The sequence below is a fragment of the Larus michahellis genome, chromosome 6, assembly GCF_964199755.1.
Source record: "Larus michahellis chromosome 6, bLarMic1.1, whole genome shotgun sequence".
In the NCBI taxonomy this organism is placed as follows: domain Eukaryota; kingdom Metazoa; phylum Chordata; class Aves; order Charadriiformes; family Laridae; genus Larus; species Larus michahellis.
Genome location: NC_133901.1, coordinates 60,078,179 through 60,100,903, shown reverse-complemented (window position 1 = coordinate 60,100,903; position 22,725 = coordinate 60,078,179). Strand labels below are relative to the sequence as shown.

At 43.1% G+C, this 22,725-nt stretch overlaps 1 protein-coding gene across 2 annotated transcripts in view; it reads left to right on the top strand.

The window, feature by feature from the left end:
• Positions 1 to 5,738: 5,738 nt before the first annotated feature.
• The window catches only part of COL17A1 (collagen type XVII alpha 1 chain), a 41,837-nt gene continuing 24,850 nt past the window's right edge, over positions 5,739 to 22,725 (top strand). For both annotated transcript variants that reach the window (XM_074593206.1, XM_074593205.1), the window contains exons 1-13: positions 5,739 to 5,946; positions 10,564 to 10,629; positions 11,375 to 11,419; positions 12,219 to 12,317; positions 14,280 to 14,417; positions 14,775 to 14,822; positions 15,756 to 15,791; positions 17,394 to 17,441; positions 17,842 to 17,985; positions 18,950 to 19,093; positions 19,857 to 19,928; positions 20,952 to 21,023; positions 21,377 to 21,442. In XM_074593206.1, the coding sequence (XP_074449307.1) occupies positions 10,575 to 10,629; positions 11,375 to 11,419; positions 12,219 to 12,317; positions 14,280 to 14,417; positions 14,775 to 14,822; positions 15,756 to 15,791; positions 17,394 to 17,441; positions 17,842 to 17,985; positions 18,950 to 19,093; positions 19,857 to 19,928; positions 20,952 to 21,023; positions 21,377 to 21,442 (967 nt within the window). In that variant the 5' untranslated portion in view covers positions 5,739 to 5,946; positions 10,564 to 10,574. The remainder of the gene's footprint in view (positions 5,947 to 10,563; positions 10,630 to 11,374; positions 11,420 to 12,218; positions 12,318 to 14,279; positions 14,418 to 14,774; positions 14,823 to 15,755; positions 15,792 to 17,393; positions 17,442 to 17,841; positions 17,986 to 18,949; positions 19,094 to 19,856; positions 19,929 to 20,951; positions 21,024 to 21,376; positions 21,443 to 22,725) is intronic.

Here is a 22,725-nt window from a genome sequence, read left to right as displayed (position 1 = left end):
ATTTTCAAAGGGAGAGGAAAATCCCTCCACTCTGGACTTGGTTTTGTCTTGCTCTAGGAAACCGATAGTTTGAGTTCATTGTGTCAACACACCACTTAGGACAAGCCAAGTTCTGGTGCAGATACACTGCAAAATCTGTCTGGACTGCATGAGCAAAGGAGTGTTGTCCACTGATGGTGCCCTGGGCTTGCCTCATCTATTTTGGAGCTCGGGCTAATGCTCTCTCTTAGCACAAGTTAGTGTGTGAACAATGTGGATAATGAGGAAATCTATTCTTGAAAGCAAAGTTAGATCTTGACAATATAGATATGGCTAGAGAGCTTGGGGCTAGGATACAGAAAATGTACCACAAACAGTATAGACTCAGTTGCAGTTCAGCTGTCCCTGTGTCACCACTTCTGGTGTTTTCTTCCCTTACTGTCCCTGCACTGATGTCCAGTGCCTGGCCAGGTTCCTTGCACTGGATATGAGCTATGGGCTTTACACACAATCTTGAGCTTGCACGGTGTTTAATTTCATTCTCTGTGCCCAGGTACTTTCAAGAGATGTTCTTGCACTACGTACAAACTCACCTGAGTGACAGAGCATCAGTGGCACTTCCGTTCCTAGAGTCTCCTGAAAATCATCTCTGGGCTGTAAAACAATCCTTAATCCAAAAATGACCCTTTGCATCTTAGCAGGGAGAAAGAAAGTATAGAACTGGAGAAGGAGAGAGCAAAAGAAAACTGTTCTGGGAGACCTTCAGTCACCCTCCCATGCATTTCCCATCCTGCTAATGAGAGTCCCTCTCTCTGTGTAGAGAGTGAGTTGCTGCAAGCTGTGCTTGAGCCCGGCAGAGATTTTCCATCACGATTTTTTTGCCAATGTGTGTTTTGAATATTCTGTCAAGATGGCAGACAGAATCAGGTTTATTTGCCAATACTTAACATTTTCTGAGGCAGACCTGTAACATAAGTGTTGTCTGCAGCTTTTTTCTATATGTACTAGTGCACTCCAATTCTCCCTGTTTTGCTTTTTGTAGTGGTGCTTAAACTTGCAGGCTTTGGACTGGCAGCAGGTAGAGTTGGTTGAATCGTTTGTTTGAAATACTAATTGCTTGGAATTTTGACCATGGGTACGGCTGGTGAGCAATTCACAAATAAAATCTTGTTTTCTTTGGGGCTGCCAGAAAGGATCTTTTTTTGGATGCTGCCAGTTCTTTGTAAACAGTTTGCTTTGACTTTTCTCCATTATTTATATTGGCAGCACCAGAGCCAGGTCATCCGGTATTGGTTGTGTCCCTTTGCTGCCTGGCTGACTGAAACATTTGATGTGTGAGGTTAGCAAATAATGCATTTTCTGGTGCATATTTTTTGTCTAAAAGACACTGGTGTTAAAACTGCTTTAAGGGTTCACAGGTGGGCTTGCAAACAGACAGTAGTTTTTCAAAAGCTAGGGTATAGAAAACTATTTGATCCTGTGAATCGAACTTTGCATTTTCTGAAGTAAAATACTGAAGGACTGGTTTCCTTTGTCTTTGACCAAGCAGTCTGGGCTGTGGGCTGATTGTGAGTAACCAGCGGCATCAAACAAGAGACTCAGTCCAGTTTATAGCTCTGCTGCTTTATGCAGCATGTGTTGCAGGCAGCTCTTACCTAGAGGACAAAGTGAAAGGAATTATTCATCATGCCAGCATTGGGAAGGAGAGGAGTCTTACGGATGAAAGCTACTTTGTTTAAACTCACAGTGACACCCCTCAGATTGGCAGTGATCAGGACCATCTGCCTCACAGCTGTGTTTTGTGCAGATGCTGTGGTTTGTTGGACAGCTGGGGTAGCTCCCTAATTGCCATGGGTGAGGGAGGAGGTGGGGGGAGAGAGAGAGGAGAGAGAAGGAGAGATGACAACAGGTCACCTTTGCAAACAGGTCTGTTAACATCCTAACCTTGATGTCATTACAGGTGAGTCTGACATGGGTGGTAACTCCTGGCTCTGCCAGCCAGCTCCTGCCGTACAGCCTGACCTGTACCAAGATATAAAATGTGCCCAAGCATCAATGCGCATAAAAAGCTGCATGGAGGACAGGGGGACTTTAAGAGGTCACAGGTGTGTTTTGTTTGGATCTGTCTGTCACCAAGGTGTACATTATCAGGAGCAGTCCCAGACACACAAGACAATACATATGTCTAATCCCAGCCCTTGGATTGGGCTCCTTGCTTCTAACTATTAGGCAGTTGTGTTGGAAAGCACCAAGACAGCATCTAGGCCCTAGTGTCTGTGCAGGCTTCTCTATGAGCAGGGGTATATAGCTGTCTACAGCTGCTGAAGAGTCCCACTCCTCCTGTCTGCATGGTAATAGTAAGAGTAGCGAGCTCAGCCACCTCATCCCAGTCTCTGTCCCCGACCAGAACGGCCCAGGCTGGTCTTCTCTGGACCAGTACAATTCAGTTTGTCCTGTGCTGTTAAGGATCATTGTTTTATAATGCTCCTTATGCATATATAGCTTTATTATAAATATTGCTATTTGTTATTTGCATGGTGATAAACCTTAGAAGCAGTAGCAAGCTTCCTGATATGTGGAATGCTATATAAAGCCAGAAGGAGAGAGGAAAGGCAGTCCTTATCTGTACAGCTTTTCTATTAGTAAGTACGAACAGCCAAGACATCTTCTCTTGATCACTGAAGTCTCTTGGGACTTGGGAGATTGAGTTGGCAATTTTTTTTTGCATCCTGACATTACTCACCTCCCAGCACCCCAAAAGCAAGGATCAGTTCCCCACAAGGCTTTTATTCATGCCCGAGGTTACTCATGGTGAGTTTCTCAAGTGATGTGCAAACCGTGGACTCAGGGCATTGAGTCAAGGGAGTGACTCAGGAGACTCTGGTTGGTTCAGTAGCTGCCCGGCTCCCTTGTGTAAAACCAAGGCACGGGGGTAACTGCAGTTGCTACCCAGAAATAGGTGTGGTTTCTTCTTCCCTGTGCGAACCATCCTTGTGTGGGCCTGCACTATTCCAGTCAGCTTCTTGGCTGATTCACTAGCCATGTAATTTATATGTCAATTGAGACAGAATTATCAGACCAATGTACATTTTATCCTGTGCTCCACAGCTCCTTTTGAAGTTGAAGATAACAAGTTATCATCACTTGGCTGTTTCTAAACCATGAACACACCTTAAGCTGCTAGAGGATGGCCATGACAAAACCAGCTGGTTCATCTTTGGGCTCCCCTTGCAGAGTGAGAAGTGATTCAGATGTACTGTAGCACAGCCCCCTTCCAGGTGCAGTGTAGAGTTCTGCCTTATCTTCTCAACTTTTTCAGTGCCAGCATCAGCTGTTGTAAACTTTTGGAGCATCTTTAACCAGACAAAACAGTGCTGAACACAGTTCAACCATGATTTGATCTCTATAGCTACCAGACTGAGGCATTAATTGAAAGCTCAAAGTCTGTGCAGCACGTCTTCTTGTGCTGGGAACGGGGAAAGCAGCAAACTCTGCATCTGCTAGAACATTCCCAGGTACACCCAGCAGCAGTGTGACTCTATCTCTACAGGCTTCACCTTCTACAAGTAAAATTGAGCAGGACAGATGGGGGAATGGGAAGACAGTGATTGTTACCTCCAAGAGGAGATCAAGCAGCCTCCCCTGCTGTAACCACCAGTCCATGCACCACCACTGTTACTGCAGAAGTGGCAGCTGATGACCTGAAGCTAGGTCTGCTGCAGTTCAACTGTTTCATCAGGCAGCATCCTCAGCTTCATCTTCACCTAAATTTCCTCTTCTAAGTGCAGAGTCAGTGGTTCTCAAGATGTGATTTATTTTCAGTTTCCTTTTAAGGCACCTCTATGTCACCCCCCCCTTCTTTTTCTTTTCAGTAAGAAATGGTCAAAATGACACATGAAGAGACACTCCATGAACAGTTTGTTCTCAAGAAACATTAAACCAGTATTGCAGGGATTAAAATACTGTAATTTTATTATTTTATCAACATTGTGATGACTACCATTTGTTTATACATATATTAGAAAAACTGGTAGACAAAGGTAAAGGAGGGAGAAAATCCCTCCAGTCCTGAGGACATTATCTTAAAATGTGAGGCCCCATCTCTTACTCCAGTGAAGTCTGTGTGCCATTCCAGTGAGTCTCCCTCATATTGGTGGGTCTACAGAGCTAGAATGGCCCAGTGCATTCACTGCTGTCTTTTCTTGAACAACTTCTGTCTGAGCAGCCAGGGTATGCCTGAAGCGTACAGCTGTGGGTTGTGCTGGAAGCAGACATGAAATGAGATGACAAAAAAGCAAGTTTAAAGTGCAGTTGATGATAAGAGGGACAGTAATGTGTCACGTCCAAAGAGCCTGAAGTTCAAAAAGCTAAAGCCACTTTTATCCTTTTGGTCAATGCTTAAGCCAAGTGCAGTTTCCACGTCCCAGACTGAGCTCTACACCTCTTAATGACTTAATTAACACATGCAGCTTGTTTAGACAACTAAGTGTCCTTTGATTAGCATTCAGAAGGCAGAGTCATGGATGCTTCCTCCATGCAGGGAGGAAATTATGCTTCATAAATATCTGTCTGGCTAAAGGTAAATATAATTACAAGTTCTGGGATTTAGGAGATGCATCGATGATTTCTGAAGAAGTCTTGATCAAGAAACACAGGGCGTAGCCTTTGGACTGTCAGTGTAGTTCTTTCTGTATAGCAGCCATGTCTGTACGCACCTTGGGAAATTTCCAGTATGGAACTTAAAAGAACAGAGTACGATCTTGACAGTACGCAGCTACAATCCCTTGAAAGGTCTGTGCAAAAATACGCATGAAGCATCAAGTTCTTTCCTGTTCAGTGGTACAAATCTGTCAAAATCTGTGTAGGGTGAGAGAAGCCAAAGTGAATTCTGATTCTTATAAACAAGCACAGGGTACCAAATAACACGGTCATTTTCGTAGGAGGAAAACTCTTTACACAAGGTATAGTTAAGCTGTAAAAATCTTTACTGTAGGACACTGTACGTACTAAAATGTTGTACAGATTCAAAAAATTAATTGGACAAATTAATGGAGACTATCCATGAAGGAATGATTGCAGTGCTGCTGCTTTTGATTTGGAAGTGTCCAGTGTACACCAGGAAAATATCTGCATGTGCTTATCTTCCCAGGGGTGTGAAAATGGGCCCTGGTGGAAGACAGGGTCAGGAGCTAGATGGAGTTTTGCTTTGACCCACCGTGGCTGCTATTCTGCTCCAGTTCCTATTCACTGAGAAGTCTGAAGGTGGTATACATGGAAGAAATTTTGTTCCTTACTCAGTTTGGTGTATTTTTATTTATTAGTAGTGCTGCCTTCTGAATAGAGCATAAATATCTATGGGGTTGGCAAGACAGTTCAGGCTGGACTTCAGCGGTTTTTGGCTAGTTTGTACTAGCTGGGACTTTAGCCCCCTGTATTGCATGCAGCAACATATGCTTAGCTTGCAGACAGCTTTGCAGAGACGTCAGCAGCAGGTGCTGTGTAACTTTCTGTAAGAAAATGCCAAAACAGATCTCAGATCGTGTATCAGAAAGCACTGCCATAACAGTTCGTTTTTCCTGATACAAGCCTTCACACCTTTGTATGGCATCTAAATAGTTAATATACATGAGCAAACAGGTAGGAGCATTTTTTCTTTCAATAAAGTTTGATTCCTGGAGGCAGATCTTTTTTTCCGGTGAGTGTCAGATAATTGGGAGGGTAGGGTGGGGCAGAAAACCACGACACACCTTTGTTGGGACTTGTTTAAGAGCACGGGAATAGAAAAGCAGAAGAAGGGCGAGAATAAAACAGCTTAAATAAAGAAGAGGTGAACATTTTTGGATGATCACTCAGACTCTGCACACCTTTGGAAGGACGTGATATAAAGTGTAGGTGGCAAATTTTGGTAGAAAGGAAACAGTTGAGGAATAAAAACAGATTTTCAATTCATTAACGAAAGCACTCCAGGTAAGTTACATTACTAAAAGAAAAAAAAAAAAAAGGAGAAGAAAGTATCCTGGATTTTCTCTCTTAGAGATTCCTTGCAGAACAAGGCTGTATTCTCAGGCAAAATAGGGAGGTGTTACATTTTTCTGTGGGCAATACAATGTAAAAATAGGATTGTGTAAAGGCTGGGTCATTTTGGTTTTGTGTTTGTCAGTGAATGTATCTCTTTTTTAAAATGAGTGTCAAGTGAAAGGAGTATACCTGCTGTGAGATAAGAAATGTGAAGCTAAGCTCTGGCATTTTAATGCATTTTGTGAAACTACCATGCAAATAGATAAAGTTTAGCTGAATGTTCTCTGTTCTGTAAGAGTACCTGTGTGGTGAAATGCACATAATCTGTTGGCTGTTTTTAAAACTGAGCAGATCTGAAATGTGCTGGAGGAATAACGATTGTAAATTAAAGCTTCAGATGGTGGGTACAGGGTGTAAAATTAAGGAATTGATCTCTAGTCCTGAGAATACCTGGAACTCTATCTGAGTGGAATTTTGTGTTGCTATGGACAAGCTTTGCTTTGTCTCAGACAGGTGGGTTTATTTATCAGCCGTGACTCATTGATTATGGACTTCGGGCCACATTGTTGTCATAGAAAATTAGGAGGTACTGTAAGGTGTTTTTGAAGCTTTGTCACTGTAAGTCAGAAAAGTATGATTTGAGAATGAGATTGAATCTGTTCTGCAGCAGGTCTAGCAATTTGAACACAATGGCATAATGTAAAAGACCTGTCTTCTTTTCCTGTCTTTGGACTGACTCGTGGAGTGACTTGGGGGAAGTTACTTGTCTTTCGGTAACTAGTTTCTTCATCTGTGAAATGTTGACAGCAGCATTTTCCTGTTCTGCAAATGTTTTTTGTGTAAACACAGATTGTCTCCCTTTCTGTGCCGGAGGCAAGAAGCTTGTGCAGGTCAGAATGGCCTTGCTTTGGCGTGTTTCTCTTTGGGTAGCACAATTAAGTAGGCATGGTGAGGACACATTTTTGAAAGGAAGGCACCTGGCAGTGTGGAGTGAAGTCTGGGCTATGCTCTTGCTTTTGCTCTGGGAAACGAGCACATACTGGTGTCATAGAAGCCAGGACAGGTTGTGAGCAGAGCAGAATTTTGTTCCTGCAGCATGTCCAAGCTTTGGTTGGGCATCTAACCCGCTTCCCTGACATTGGCATCATTTCAATGAGTCTACAAAATGAGCAGATTTGGAAGCATGATTTCATTGGTTGGATTCTGACTCTCTTGGTTTTGGTAGAATAACTGGAAAGGAACAGCTTTTAAAGCAGAATGAGAAGGTCAGATTTCTAGACTGTGGCGTAAAAGAGAGATAAGAGGCCATTTTTTAGCCAGTTCTATTAGTCCCAGGATAGTGGCACCTGAAAGGATTCATTAAGAGGAAGGGGCACCCTAAGGCACATTTAATATGATGGGAGCCATGACATTTGCTTTTAACATAGTCCATGTCATGGTTTGGAGGCATCTACTGAGTCTCAGATTATTTGCAATCAAAGGGTTCCACTGACATGAAATATTATTAATCTCAGCACCTGCTGCTGCTTCTCTCTTCTAATGGAGTGTCTCACAGCAGGAGCCTTGTTAATGGAGGGAGGAGAGAGCTGAAAGGATGTGCTGTGAGAGTGTAACAGCATTCTGACATGAAAACTGGAAGGACATTGTGGAGGAATAAAAGAATCTGAAACATGCCTGCTTTCATTTTTCCATTCAAATATGTCTTTGTGGCTGTTCCCCTCCTCTTAGAAAAATATCTGTAATAAACTTTATTACCATTGCACACAATACCTAATTTCTAAAATAAGAGGGGTTTGAATGTCCCATCTCAGACTGGCTTAGCATCCTTGCCGGTGTGCTGCACTGCAGTCAGGTGGAACAAGGGGTGCAGGAGGCACCCTGCAGTGTTGGGTTTATATGAAAAGCACAGATCTAAGCATGCCTCGCAAAGCTGGGCAGCTATTACTATCCTGCTTTTCACTGCTGTACAGAGAGGAAACAGCATGCACAAGCATGGCAGTGCTAAACCTCTCCTGGTTCCTAGTGCCATTGAAGGTCTGCAAGTTCCCTGTTTTTGTGGGTGCCACAAGTGCACCACAACCCCCGAGCTTATGTTAAAGCCATAGGGTTGCCCTGTCTTATGCTGCCTGTACTGTTTGAGAGTAATCCCACTTCACAAGTTCCTGCATGTTGCTCAGAGATGATTGCAGGTGGCTTCTGTGATTCAACAGCACTATTGCTTTGCCATAGACATAGCCCACAGCTGTGTCTTTGTGAATCCAGATAGGAGCTGGTGAAATGAGTCATTCCTGGCAGATAATGGAAATCCAGCGCAGTCAGCCTGCTGGAGCCCGAGCTGGCTTTTGCATTCATGTGGCAAACACATGTGCAACGTAGATCAAAATGCACCATGTGGCATGGTTCAGGCTGTGGCATGTGTGGCTCCAAAGATGTGGGTTAACCTCTTGTTATTTCTTCTGGGATTAGTATCAGAGCAAGGTATTCCCCTTTCTCAGGGAAAGGCAAAGATGCAGAAGATGCATTCACTCCATGGTAGTGCTAGCCTCTTCCAGCATCCATTACCAGCCTGACTTCCCAGTAGCAGAAAGGAAGTGGAGTTCCAGGACTATAAAGCCATAGGAAAGCCATTTCCAAATACAAAGCTGTGTTCCCTGCCAAAAACACTGGCAAAGCCAACAGTGCTGACATCTAGACAACAGCTTCTAGCATCTGTTTTTTAGGGAAGGAGCTTGAAAGATGCTTCCACTGTTGATGCAATAAGGAAGAATAGCAGAGAGGTATTGCCTTTCCTTGGAGGGAATGACCAGGAACCCTTACATTGCAGGGGACTGTCATCCTGATTGAGGAGGAACTCTCCTAATGCATGTAGCTACCGTCCTGCATGTACCTTGGAATGAACACCCTGGGTAATCCCTTGGAAGTCCCCAATGTTAGCAAGCACTGTAAGCGTTGGGTAGTATCCTGCTGCCGAGGTTGTGTAAGGACTTGGATGTGGCCTCAGGAGCCCTGTTTACAGGGCTGGTAAACCCAGCAGAGAGTAAGGGCTGTGGGCACTGTGGGTGTTCTCTGCAAAGTTCAACTGAGTGTGACAGGAGGCTGAAGTGGCTTGACTAATAGTGTCCTTCTACACTCAAATTATTCCTGTCCAATTGTCTGGGAATAGTGGGAGCTGCTCAAAGACAGAACTGAACCTGAACTTCAGATATTCCTGCAAATTCTCTGCATCCTGCCTTGTGTCATTATTTATGCATGGACAGTACAAGCGTAACATCAAGGTGGTTACTTGGTATACACTTTGCAGAAGGGTAAGTGGAATCATGAGGATCAAACTCAAATGGTAGCTGAACTGAAGGGCACGGTCTTGGGTTCTGCCTCTAAAACCTGGATGCTCTAAAACTTGGAAGGAATTTTGCCCAGAGCTTTTTTTTTAGACTCAACCTGTCAACTGTGTAGTTTTTGGTAGAGCTGGGCCTTCAGTTTTAAGGAGGAGTCTTCAAATGCATTGGAGAGTTTTGGCCTATTATCACCTTGTGTGTAAATTAAAATCTCTTCCTTCTCATTGTTTGTGGCTGCATAAGATGAAGTATTATCTTAGAGAGACTAGTAGTGAGCAACTGTGTATTTCCTTCTGACAGAAGTGTTTTCTCTTCTAGCTGATGTTTCTTTTCCACAATCACAATGTTTCTTTGTGGTATTCCTGCCTTGGCAGGCAGTCATACCTCTGCAAGAGATTGCAATTTTGACTAGAGAGGGATCCAAGTCATGAAGAAGAGTATACACAGCATTCACAGCAGTGATTCCAATACTGTGTGTACTGACCTGAGCTGGCATTAAATTAGGTCGAATTCCAAAGCCATAGGCAGGGCCTCCAAACCATCTCTGCTCTGCCTGTAAAGCAAGATAAGGCATTTCCTCCCTTAAGTTCCTTGCTGGCAAAAATAGCCAGTTTAAAGGTTCCTCCAGGTGTTTTTGTGCTTCACTAAAGTCAGTGCTGCGGCTTTAGCATCAACGTACCCTGAGAATTCACAGTATTACTGTAAACCGTGCAACAGTATCTCTGCTTAGGGTTTTCTGGCAGTACTGGCATGGTGTTGGTAGCTTACTCCTGCAACTGCCTGCATTTCTAATCCTGTACTGTTGAGTTCTGCCCAGATCGGATGTGTGGGAGTGGCATTTGGGTCCTGTGGTTTTGATCAAGCCTTTATAGGGGCACAGCTGAAGACCATAGTGTAGTGCCACAAAGTCTGCATATAAATCCATGTCTAAACTTCTCCAGCACTGAGTGGATTTGCTTCAATTACCCCTATCTCACCTGTTGTTGGCTTTACAATCTCTTCTGTGTTTCAGCTCTGCTGCATTGTGCAGCATCCAGTTTTGTAGGCAAGGGGGGCTGGTCTATTAGTAATAATCACATGACTCTGGAAAGGCACTGTAAACTCCCTGACACAGTTGTCTTCCAGGCAGTCTAGACCCAAGCTGAAGGGAGAAAACTGGTAGGACTTGTGGGGAGCTATTGTCATCTCTATTTGCCTAGCTCTGAGTGCAGTCTCTCTGCTTTCCCTCCAGGTGGCAATGGTATGGATTCTGTAACAAAGAAAACGCGGCAAGATGGATCAGAAGTTACTGAAAGACGTAAGAAGGACATTTTTTATTTTTATGTCACCAGTTTAGGTGACACACCACAAATCCCAGAAGCAGACGCCCAGTTTTGTAATGGATTGAATGCTGACAGAGGTCCAGAACTGACCAGGCCTGTCCCTGGTCTCTCTGTTGAAGTCAGAAAAAGGAATAGAATGGTCCAAGATCAGACATTTAGAGATATGTAGCATGACCTGATTGTTTAACCACAGATGATTGCCTTGTGGTAACATTTCTAGACAGTAGTGCAGACATTTGGATTCTCCTCCTAACTCCAATATCAATGCTCTGTGTGGCCTAGAAAATGTTCTTTAGATATCTATCTTGTCTGTGTGTAAAATAGAGGATAAGTTTCCTGCTGGCATTATGGGAATTAGCTAGTAGGAAGCTAGTAATGGGTCTGACCACAGGCTTTGCTATTACAGCAATGGCTGTGGTCCAGAAGTGCCCAGAAATAATAATACTTCCATGTTTTACAGGGGTCTTGTAAAGAAAAAAAAGTCTTTCATGGCAGTGATGTTCTTAGTTACTGTAGAGTTAGAAATACCTGCAAACAAACACACAGCATTTTGTGCTAATGAGACTGTAGCTCCCAGGCAGCATGGTCTTAAGGGACTTTTCTTTAAATGAATCGATCTTCTTAGAATGAGTCATGCTCTTCCATGAAAATTAAGTAGAACATTGATCTTGTTTGGCTATATTAACATGCCATTACTTCTGCACCCTTTTCTTTCCTCAGTTATTACAGAGACTGTAACCACAAGATTGACGTCCTTACCACCCAGTAAGTAATTGTCAGTCATTGCGTTACTTCTGCTCAGTGTTCTGTGCCCCTCCATGCTATTTGACTGTGTTACTTTCATAAATCTCTGGGTGCAGCGGGTCTCGGTGCAGAAAGACTTGCACCCAAAGAGAAGCTATTTTCAGAAATCCCTTTCCCAAAATACTTGTTAGTGGAGAGAAGGAGCAGTATATGGGGAGCCGGCTGGGTATTGTCAGAAACGAAGTCGCACAGTGCACTAAGACTGGTAGACCAGAGTCTCCAAGGGCTTAAGCCCAGATATAGGGTCTCCAGAGGTCCCTGTCTCTTGGGGACAAGGGTCAAAAGCAATGGATCTGCAGCATCCACTGCTGAGGCTGCAGTGTATTCCCCTGTCATCTTACCCAGTTGACAACAGTGAGTGACTCTTTCTGGGTAATAGCATATGTCACAGGTGATTTCTACCTCTGTAGGGCAGTACAAGTATCAAGTAGGGAAGAATCCTCCATGCTCTTTATACCACCGTATTCTTGATTAGCTTGCTGCAGCTGGGTTGAAAAGGAATTGCACTATCATCTCATTTATGATGAGCGTTATCAGGAGTATCTTTCAGTCCATGTATGGAGCAAAGCTTGAATACGAACCTGCTACGTCTGCCGTGTGAATGCTTCTCTGCTCTGCCAAGACACTTCTCTGCAGTTCTGATATCTCGCCAGACATGAAGCTATACTTGTAATTGAGCGTGAGGACAGTCTTGCAGCATCCTTACTCTTCTCATCTTTTACCCTGAGACAATGTTTCATTTTGTGCTTGTCTTTTCCAGAAGGAGGTAGCAGCAGTGGGCTCAAAACATCATCCCACACTGGAGGAAGCGGAGTGGAAAAGAGGTCTTACACCCATGGCAGCAGCTATGTGACTTCAAGTAAGGAATGAGGACATTGCACAGTGAGGAAACTGAGAGCAAAGGCAGCATGAATGGTGTGACGAGAGATTCAAGGCAGGGAAGTAGGATGAGCCAGAGGTAAAGAAAACAGAGTTTATGAAAGTAGAAGTGGCAAATAATCAAAGCGAAGGTGTTCCTTCCCTAAAGTTAGGTGTGAGGATGGGTGAGTAAATGACAAAATTCACATCTTCCACAGGGAAAACTTGGTTTCAGGAGAAAAGCAACAAAAAATGCTATTCCTACTGTTGTTAACAACTCATTTGTAAACTAAATTTCCCTTCTTGGAGGATTTCCAAATCACAAGCTTCCTGACCATTTTTCTTCAAAAGACAGTTTTGATTGGTCTTTTTGTTGATCTTACTGGGGATAGAATACTATTAAAGAATTCCCTAGAAAATACTTTCGTGTGTGTGTGTGTGTGTCCATGGCTTTAGCACTTGGAACAATCTGCCAGATTTTCTGGATGTGCTAAATCAGTATGTGCTATCTACTCCATTAAAACAGGATTCTCTTCTAACAACATCCTTTGCCCAGTGGTTAGATTGTTAGATTATCAAAGGTTTCTGAAGAATAACCTTCCTAGCCAGGTTTCTGGCACACCCCTCTCTCTGTCCCCAGTGGGACAGACTGTGTAACTATCCCTGTAGAAAACATTCTCCATGCTCCGAGAGTTCACAAACCAAAGGGAGTGAAGTGCAGTTTGGAAGGAGAATTAGCCATGCCCAATAGATCTGACAGACACCACCATGCCAATTAAAGGCCAGAGTATGGAATCACTTTGCCTCAGGGCAGATGTGAAGTAACTCCAGTGAAGATGTCAATTTAATTGTCTAGACTGGCACCAGCCTGAGAACAGAACCCAGCCCTGCAGACGGCTCTGCAGGATTGCCATCTTCCTTGTTATTTTGTTTCAGCAAGTGGAGGAAGAGAAAAGAATCTGAACTTCAGAGATAATGAGTTCTTGAAGTTTTCAGAGCATTTTCTAATCTCTGCTTTCCCATTCTGCTTGCAGAATGTCTCCAACAGGGGCCTACTAGTCACAGTAGTTCTTTCTGCTGAATTAAGTGTAAAAGTTACAGAACAAAACAGGTCCTAGTAGAGGGGAATGTCAGCAAGAAAACACTGTGTTGAGATCACAGGGGCACGCTCTTTTTTCAGTGATGGGTAAACAATATCCAATCTGGTCCTGCTGATCAGCGTGGATATGCTGCACTTTATCACAGGGCTCATTTTTTGCTGCACTCTGATCATGCTCTAGCCTTCAGTTTCATTCAAGAGTATGAACACATTAGTTATGGCTGCTCAGTTCTTTCTCCACAGCACTGATGTGAATTAGGAAAGGAAATTCTTTCCTCTGTCTAAATATAACAGCCGATAATAACCTCCAGGCTGCCTTGGGCCTGACGCACACCTCAGTCACTTCTCCAGGAAATGGATTGACTAAGGCATGACTAAGAGAGAGTGTGGATAGCTGCTTTGGAAGGCAAATGGACTCATCTCCGCTTTCCCTTATCTCATGAACTGCATCCTTCAGCACTTTGAGTTTGACTTAACAATTTCCCAGTTTTTGTGGCCTGTGTCATATAACACTTCAGTTTACAGATGGATCTGTATCCAAAACAAAACCCAGCACCACCCGGAGCCAGATTTATTCTTGTTCAGGGGGGCATGACTCGTCCCCCTGGGCCAAGATCTGCTGTCGTATATATCACTGACAAGATTTGTTTTGAAACCACAAAGATAACCAATACTCCTCTCTGCACTGAATATTGAGGACAGTCAAAGTTAGACCCAAATGTCATTCTTGCCCATCTCTAGTTGTGAGGTATTAGTGCAAATTTGTCCAGCTCAGAAGACAGTAGCATAAAGTGCCCAGGGCATCCAGGGTGTACATCCACGGCATATCTTCAATTTGCTGACGGCATTTCGTTTTACCTATAGGTGGAAGTGGTAGACTGAATTCATCATCATCAACATCGGGCTACAGACAAACCCAGTCTCCCAGCTCTACTCTCACGAAATCACCTGGCTCAACATTTGAAAGAAAAACCTATGTCAACCGCCATGCAACGTATGAAGGTATCACAGAACATGCCCTAGCAAGGACGCAATGTGTAGTGTGCACTCTGAGGTCACATTAATGCAGGATTGTCCCAAATAGCACAGGAGTCCCATTGTGGTTTTGCTAGGAAAGAAGCCATTAGGGACACATTTAGTGATTAAGTCTTATTTATAGTAATACTCATTCCTAAAAGGAGTTGTGGCATATTTTTGTTGAAAGACATTAGCAGCTCTTTCATGTAATCCTGAATAGCTTTTTTTTTAATGGAAATGTTTGTTACCCGCTGGGATTAGACAGTTACCAGGAAGACATGTTTTGAAAGCTTTTAATCATCTTGTGCAAAGTATTAATGAAGACCTTTCTGTTGTTTTCAGGGAGCTCCAGTGCCAACTCTTCTCCTGAGTTCCCCAGAAAAGAGTTTGGTATGTTCTTTTTAAAGCCATTCCTCTAAACATTATGGCAAGTTCATGGTGACTACGGTGGCTTTTTGCACATTGCTGTGTTTTGCTCTACCTATGTTGCCTCTGTATTGGGCAGCCAGTGCAGCTCCATGACTTTGGAGGGTTTATTTGGGGTTTACATTAACAGCTGACAGCAGGGTCTCTAGCTGACACATATTCAAACAGAGGGTGCATACTGTATATCTGCTACACTCAACTGCTTTAGTGATGCTTCCTATATGGCATAGGACGTGGACAGGAGGACATAGACATGAGATACTTCATAACATTTCCTCCTGCCCCTGGCCATAGCTAGGAGAACAGCTCCAGGCAAGAAAGCTCAGACTCTTAGGATCTTAAGCTGTTGCTGGATATACTTTTCCAGTGTCTCTTTTCTAGGCTTTAACATATTTATATGGAAAGATGAACTGGCTATCAAGTGATACATTTAAACTGAGCATTGTCAGTTGGTATAAGCTTGTCCTGTCCAAACTCTGAGCTGCCGATTTTACTCAGTGCAGATCGTGAAACAATATGATCAGGACGTCTTTCTGGCTCAGACAGGAGGCAGGGTTTCACAGTGTCCAGCTTTGGTTAGTGGGGTAAACAGGCGTATTAGCTTCCTTTTGGCCTTCTGAAATGGAAGATCACCATCTATGAACAACATTTATGTGTACAAAAAGAAACAGCAGTTGGTCCAGAAATGCTAAAGATACTACTTACTCTTTAAGATACCTTATGTTCTAAAGGGGGGGCTGGTAAAAACTCTAAGGGTTCGATTCCCCGAGCTGTGCCCCAAGTAAAAAAGGTTACCGTCTGAATCTGAGCACTCTTGAGCAAGATCCATGTATTCATTTTCAGACATGTCACAGGCAGTAAAGCCTAATATTGCTTTTCTCTTATTACTGTTCACAGCATCTGCCTCCACGAGAGGGAGAAGCCAAAGTCGAGGTGAGTAATACTGTTCTTTTATAAGCCTCCTTTTTTTTCTTCAGTGTGATTCAAAGTGTATTAAATAGACCTATTCCTTAGCTGGAATCAACCAGTTTAAGCATAGAGCAGACAGATGAGGTACGTGGATTTACACCACTGCAGATGTGAACCATTTATCTACAAGCAATTGCTTAAAAAAGCTCAGTGTAAAAATTGATTCTAGTGAAGGTCATGGTGGTTTGGACTCTGTCAGAAAGGAGGATCCACCTGGGGACTTGGATATCTGGGGGCACAGGACATAGTCTGCCATCTTATCTGTTCACTACCATAAACTTGGTCCATCCATGCTCTGTGACCTGCCTCTGACATATTTACAGTAATCATATTCACATTCCTCCTACTGCGATCTGTCTTACAAACCATGAGGCCATACCCTGAAATGATCTTATGCCGATAGTAAGGAGATGGTAGGAAATTATGGACTTGCTGTGGTCTGTTTAGCCAGATCACTGTAAAGGTCTGCATTGTTTAAATCATTCAGCTCTTCTAATAATTTATTAACAGCGTCGGGGAAAGTAGGATTATATTGCTCTGTAAAAGTGTAATACCTGTTCCCAGTTTCTTGAAGAGGAAACTATAATGTCACTTTATCCAAGTTAAATTTAGCAGTAGATATGAATCAAAGTGTGCTTTTGCACGCTCCTCCCGGAGAGTGTCACAGTTACCAATTATTCTACCTCAGATCTTCACAGTCTCCTCTAGCACACTACATACCTGAGCTCCCAGCAGAACTAGGCCATACATAATAAAACAGACACCAGAGAATCAGTTCCAGCTTCTCATATTACTTTAGAAAATAATTCCAATCCATCAGCTTCTCCACATGAATGCCAAAGCTAATGTTTCTTTCATAGTGCATGCACTGTCAGGTTTCATCTTGAGGGGCATGTATCACATGTCCTGGCTGGCCGGTTTGCTTGTGGGTAGCAAGCTTAAAGGCTTACCCAACCACATCGGATTAACTCTATAGTCTCTTGTGCTGCACAGTAGAAGTCAGTAATAAAATCGAGTACCTGGTGAGAATGTTGGCTTAAAACTGGCCTGTTTACGTTCAGTGAGCCAAAAGAGAAGTCATCAGGTTGTAAAAGACTAAATCTTACAGCCCATTGTAGAGATGACAGTGTGAATTTTACATAGGAAGCAGTAGGGAATTTGTGTATTTAATATGCTTCTTTTGTCTCTCTAGGTTTTTGTCCAGAAGGACAATAATAATAATTGTTATGCATGGGAGTATCAATGTGGTTGAGGACTGCATAATTGGGCCTTCTGTATGTCTGGCAGTAACAACGCTATTGGCTTTAACAGAGAGCCTCAGTGAGTAAAATATAGCTCTCTGGAATTAAAAGTAGCAAAATGTGACCCCAAAACAAGAAGTCACCCAAACCAATTTACAACCAGTTCACGTGGGCCATGAGTGCTGCTCAGATCAAGCAGCACGACAGCAAGATGTAACATGGACAGCAAGAAGGAAGGAATTCACTTCAGCCTAAGGATTAATTCCCAGCCCAGGGCACAAATGCATCTCAGTTCATATTCATGATCTGCTTTTTCTCTTCACAGAGAGTGAAATACGAGTCCGACTGCAGAGTGCATCTCCCTCTGGTAGATGTAAGTGCCACAGCTTTTATTCCAGGGGATCAGGTATAAGATAGAGGGTGTTGCTACTCTGGGTATGTCTGCAGTATCTCTAGGACCCAATCTTCATGATGACAGATAGCAGTGTCATTTTTTTTTCTGTTAAGAACGTTCATTTGTCTCCCCTTTCTGAACAAGGAAGCATGCTGTGGGTTAGATGGTGGTCTTGCAAGGATGTAGTTGTACTTAGTCCCAGAAATGAGGCCCTGAAGCTTTGTTATTAAGTGAGTGCACCCCCAGAAGACACCCCCAGTAAGTAAAACTTCATAGACAGTCACAGGTAAATTTGACTGAATGGTTTAGCCAGGGCAAGATTACAGATCAATGAAGCAATGGCTTTTGGGTGAGTCTGGACACTTGCTTTTCCTGCCAGGGACAGAGTTGGATGATGTGAAACGTTTGCTGAAAGGAAGTCGATCAGCCAGCTGCAGCCCTACTCGATCACCGTCAAGTACACTCCCGATACCGAAAAAGGCTGTGGTGGAGACGAAGATGGTTACTGAGAGCTCTCAGTCAGGTACTTGGCAGAGGATGCTTAGCAATGCCATAAAAATACCAGGTTGCTAGGAACATCTGAGTAAGAATACATGGTCTCTGTCCCAGACAGCAGTGGCAATACAGAAAAAGGGTCAGAATGCTGGAGGGCTGTCCAGATGTTGCCCTAACAAGAACCATCTTGGGTAGTTTTCTAGTGACTTGTCTAATTTCCATAAAAATAAGCCAGTCCCGTGCTGCCACCCGCTTTAATTCAGAGGTGCTTCCGGCAGACACAAGAGCTGTAAGCAAACATGTCTTAGAGTCATTTGATCTGTTATCTCCAAGCAAGATGGAGATAGCTCTGAAGACAACATTTTGGTCAGTGTTTGATTTATTGGCCACGCCAAATGGTTTAGAGATCACTAAAACTTGATAATAGAAGCAGTACTTAAAATACTATAACCAGCCTTTCTTATTTATAAGCCTCACCACAGTGCTCGAAGCAGTGGTATTCACATTCACTCCACTGTCCTCCACCAGTATCTAGGAACAATCAATACCTTTTTTCTTGCACATGGCTCAAGTCCTGTCTAAAACTAGGAATTTTAGTCCAATCCACTGGCGAACCAATCAGAGGAACACATGGGAAGCAAATATGATACATCCCATGGCCCAGGATGACTTATTAACAGAATGTCAGACCAAAGTGTTTTATTCTGGTATCATACCATCTACAAGCAATGAAATCTCTTCAGTGTGTTTTTTGAATGATTATGCTATCAGGTCAATCTTTATTCCATTGGTTAAAATTCAGGTGGGCTGTAATCAGCTGGCATTTGGGATCGGTTATACCATGTTAACCTGGAGCTGTTTTGTTGACTCCACCAAGGGTAAATGAAATTTAAGGCAGATGAAGTTGTTTGCCATGTAAACCTGCAATGCATGCTAAGCCACAAGCCTGGTCTCATTGAAAACCACTTCTGTTTTGTTTGGCTTTTTTACAGTGTCAGGGACATATGATACAACTATACTGAATACCGCCCTCCCTTCATACATGTGGTCCTCCACTCTGCCTGCTGGGTCTTCCCTTGGTGGATACCATAACAGCTCTTCCTTGATCAATGCTATGTCTCACTCTACAGGATCAGGTAAGCTCCCTGGAGCGTCCAGTCTTAAAGGATGTAACTCCATAATGAAACTGCATCAACAGCAGTGCTTTTTTTTTGCACAGCAAGAAGGAATAAAATGATGGAAGAACCAAGATGGCAGGCGATATGCTTGAATTTTATCTGATTTCATGTAACTTAGTACTCTCTGCTTCTACGCACTAACTGTATTTGAAAATCCTCTGTGGGGATCTATTGTCCTGAATGCCTGATCTGTTGCTAAACTTTGATGATAGCTTTATCAATGATTTATTATCAACATTCCCTATCAAAACTAGTTTTAGACTGTAGTCAACATTGAATTATCCTGGCCCATTGTAAGAACGACTGGGCCTAACCCTTCAGTCCTCATACATTAAAGATGTAATCAATAAGCATTGAGCGTGCTTATACCTTTTAAGGCCCACTTCTAAATGCCAGGGATGCTGCATTTCCCAGCTGCAGAGTCACAAGAAAAGTCACAAGAAGCTTTATGATAGCATACTATTAAAAGCTTTGTTTTCTCACACGGTGTCATGATTGCAACTTGTTTGATGTAGGATTTTCTCCCCTTTGTCAATTCACTAAAAGAGTTGTTTGGTGTCACAATTTTCAAGATTTTTCTTCTGTGCAATTACTGTGCATTTTCACTAACTGCATTTCAAAGGGATTCCAACTCTTAATTACTGTGACTGTGCCACTGACCTTCAGGTGCTGGATTTCTGATTCCAGAGAAGTAATAACATTTCACATCCTCTTCTTGCAGTTTTTGGTGTTCCAAATAACCTGGCTCCCAGCAATCATACTCTGAACGCAGGCCTGAGCACTTCCTCTACAGGTCAGATTTTTCTCCCCTTCGCACTTTCACACCACCACAGTCCTGACAGACATGTACAATTAAATAATACATATATTACTCTGTTTCTCTTATGTTCCTCATCTTGCTGTCAGCAGCTTGTCTGTACACCCCAATTATTCTTTGGTTATGGTGGATTTATTCTGAGTCAGCCCTGCATAGCTGGTGTTAGCTCCTGACTTCTTTGTCTGGGAGGCAGGGAAAACTACAGATTTTCCAAGGAGAATAATTTGTCTTTTGGAAGACACCTGTTAGGCCAGCCTTTTTCTTCCCTAGAACAACTCAGGGTGATGCCTTAAAAAATAAACTCGTGTAAAGTCATCTGTAAAGACCCACTGCTTCTCTGACAGTTTTCCCTGTAATTTCCCTTTTCTTCACCTGGCTCATGACTTCTGGCAGACTCTCTTCAATGTCACCAAACCACTTCTCTTCCTTTTACAGTCACACATACTATGTCTACACAGCACAGTGCCATCATGCAGGGTCTCTGACTGAGCCTGCAGAGCACGGTGTATGAGAGCAGTCTGTACACTGCACTAATACTGCCACACTGATTCTGGCACCAAAGGTGCCACCTTCCAAGCTGTTTGCTTTTCTCTGGACAGCACTTTGACACATACTGTGTGCAGTTATCTCCTTAAATTTCCCCTAGTCAGACCAAGCCAGTGTTCTGAATTTATCTTTTTCCCAAGTGCCTCACCTGCAGGGAAGTCCATGCAGCCATGAGAGTGGCCTTGCAATCTAACTTGAGATCATGTTTGAAAATGGTCACCATTATTGTCCTGGGCCAACAGTAACTTATACAGCAAAATGATCTAAGGAAAAAAACATTTTGTAAGGAAAATCTTTGAACAGAAATGCCTAGGCCTGTGATGCTTCCAGATAGTTGGAGAAATTTCTTGGGAGAGGTCGTCATTATTATCATTGGTTTTGTTTTATTTTTAGCTAAATACCAGCTGCACTGTAGGACTCCCATAACCCCCATTGAAATGTTTTTCTTTGCAGTGTTTGGAGTTCAAAACAACCTGTCTCCAAGTGCTTCATCCTTGACCCAGAATGTTACTGCAGCCTCCGCAGGTCAGCAACAATTTAAATTTAGAGAAAGTGTGAGGGTCACCAATGTGTGCTGCCTTTTCTTTAGTGACTAGAAAGTTCATGTTGACAGAGGCTCGTTCATTACCATCTTGGTGGAATAGTGTGGTATGAGGGGGTATTGAGGAACATTTCCTCTGCTTTGCATGTGCAGGACCCGCTCCCAGTACCTATGTAAGCACTAGAGATTTGCTTGCTGGGGAAGCCCTTGCTTGTTTGAGTAGTCCAACGTACCTTGAGTGAGAAAACATTTTTTAAATGGTGTGCAGCCCAAGGTTGGTGTGTGCAGGTACCTTGTTATCCTTCATCTCTTTCATTCTCAAATTTCTTCATTGCAGCATATGGGATGAAGAACACGTCTCAGAACAACACTGCAGCAAGTACTGGTGTGTCTGCCTCAGCAGGTGAGTGTGTCATTCAGAGTTGTTTAGGCATGGCCTTGTACAAGCATATAATGGTAAAAATGAGTTAGAGGTTCAGCCAGCTGAGTGACACTAACACATGGCTCCTCAGGAGCATGATACGATAACTCAGGAGCAGTTAGGATAACATTTGTAATATAGTTTTACTCTGGTTTTGTGCTAAAATAATGGAATAATACCATTCTGTTTATCTTGATTTTCAATGTTGGGTCAATTTGTGTGCAAATTCAGGTTTATACACCATTCCAGGCATACTTGATACTGCATAATGGCAGAAGGGTGACCACACCAACGTTTTTGAGCTTTGTTTGGCCTGTGCCAAACCTCAGTAAGATACAGTTCAATACCTCATAACCATTCCTGGCTCCCAAGGGTATGGAATGCTTTTTGTTTGACAGAGGAGGTCTGCTAAAGGTGCTCCTCATCTTGAGCTGTGCTGGCTCTAGTGGTGCTTGAATATCTCTCTGACTGAGTTTCTATGAACCTATAGTGAGTGTGTTTGAGAAGCAGAGAGGTCTGTCCTGGTTTCAGCTGGGATAGAGTTAATTTTCTTTTTAGTGGTTGCTGTGTTTTGCATTTGGTGTTAAAGGAATGTCAATAATGCATATAGTTTTAGTTGTTGCCAGGTGATGTTTATATTTTTCAAGGACTCTTTTCAGCTTCTAATAGAAGCTGAGAAGGAGCATAGACAGAATGATGGAATGGCCAGTGGCATTTTCCGTACCATAGACATCATGCTGAGTATATAAATGGGGTTAGCCAGGGGGCAGGTACTTGTGATCACTGCTTGGGACAGTGCCAATTCACCAATTTGCTGGGTGGTGAGTGTGACTTGTGTCTTGTATATTCTTTTACCATTATTATTATTATTATTATTATTATCATTATTATTATTATTATTACTATATTCCATTTGTTCTATTAAACTGTTTTTGTCTCAGCCCATGAGGGTTCCCTTCCCTTCCCTTCCCTTCCCTTCCCTTCCCTTCCCTTCCCTTCCCTTCCCTTCCCTTCCCTTCCCTTCCCTTCCCTTCCCTTCCCTTCCCTTCCCTTCCCTTCCCTTCCCTTCCCTTCCCTTCCCTTCCCTTCCCTTCCCTTCCCTTCCCTTCCCTTCCCCCTTCTTTTCTCGCTCCTCTCCCTACCCTTCTAGGCCAAAGGGGGAGAACTGCATGAATGGCTACGTGGTACTAGCTGCCAGCTGGGGTAAACCATGACAAGGTCATTGAGCAAATCATTTCTATATGTGATTGAATTCCAGATGCTCT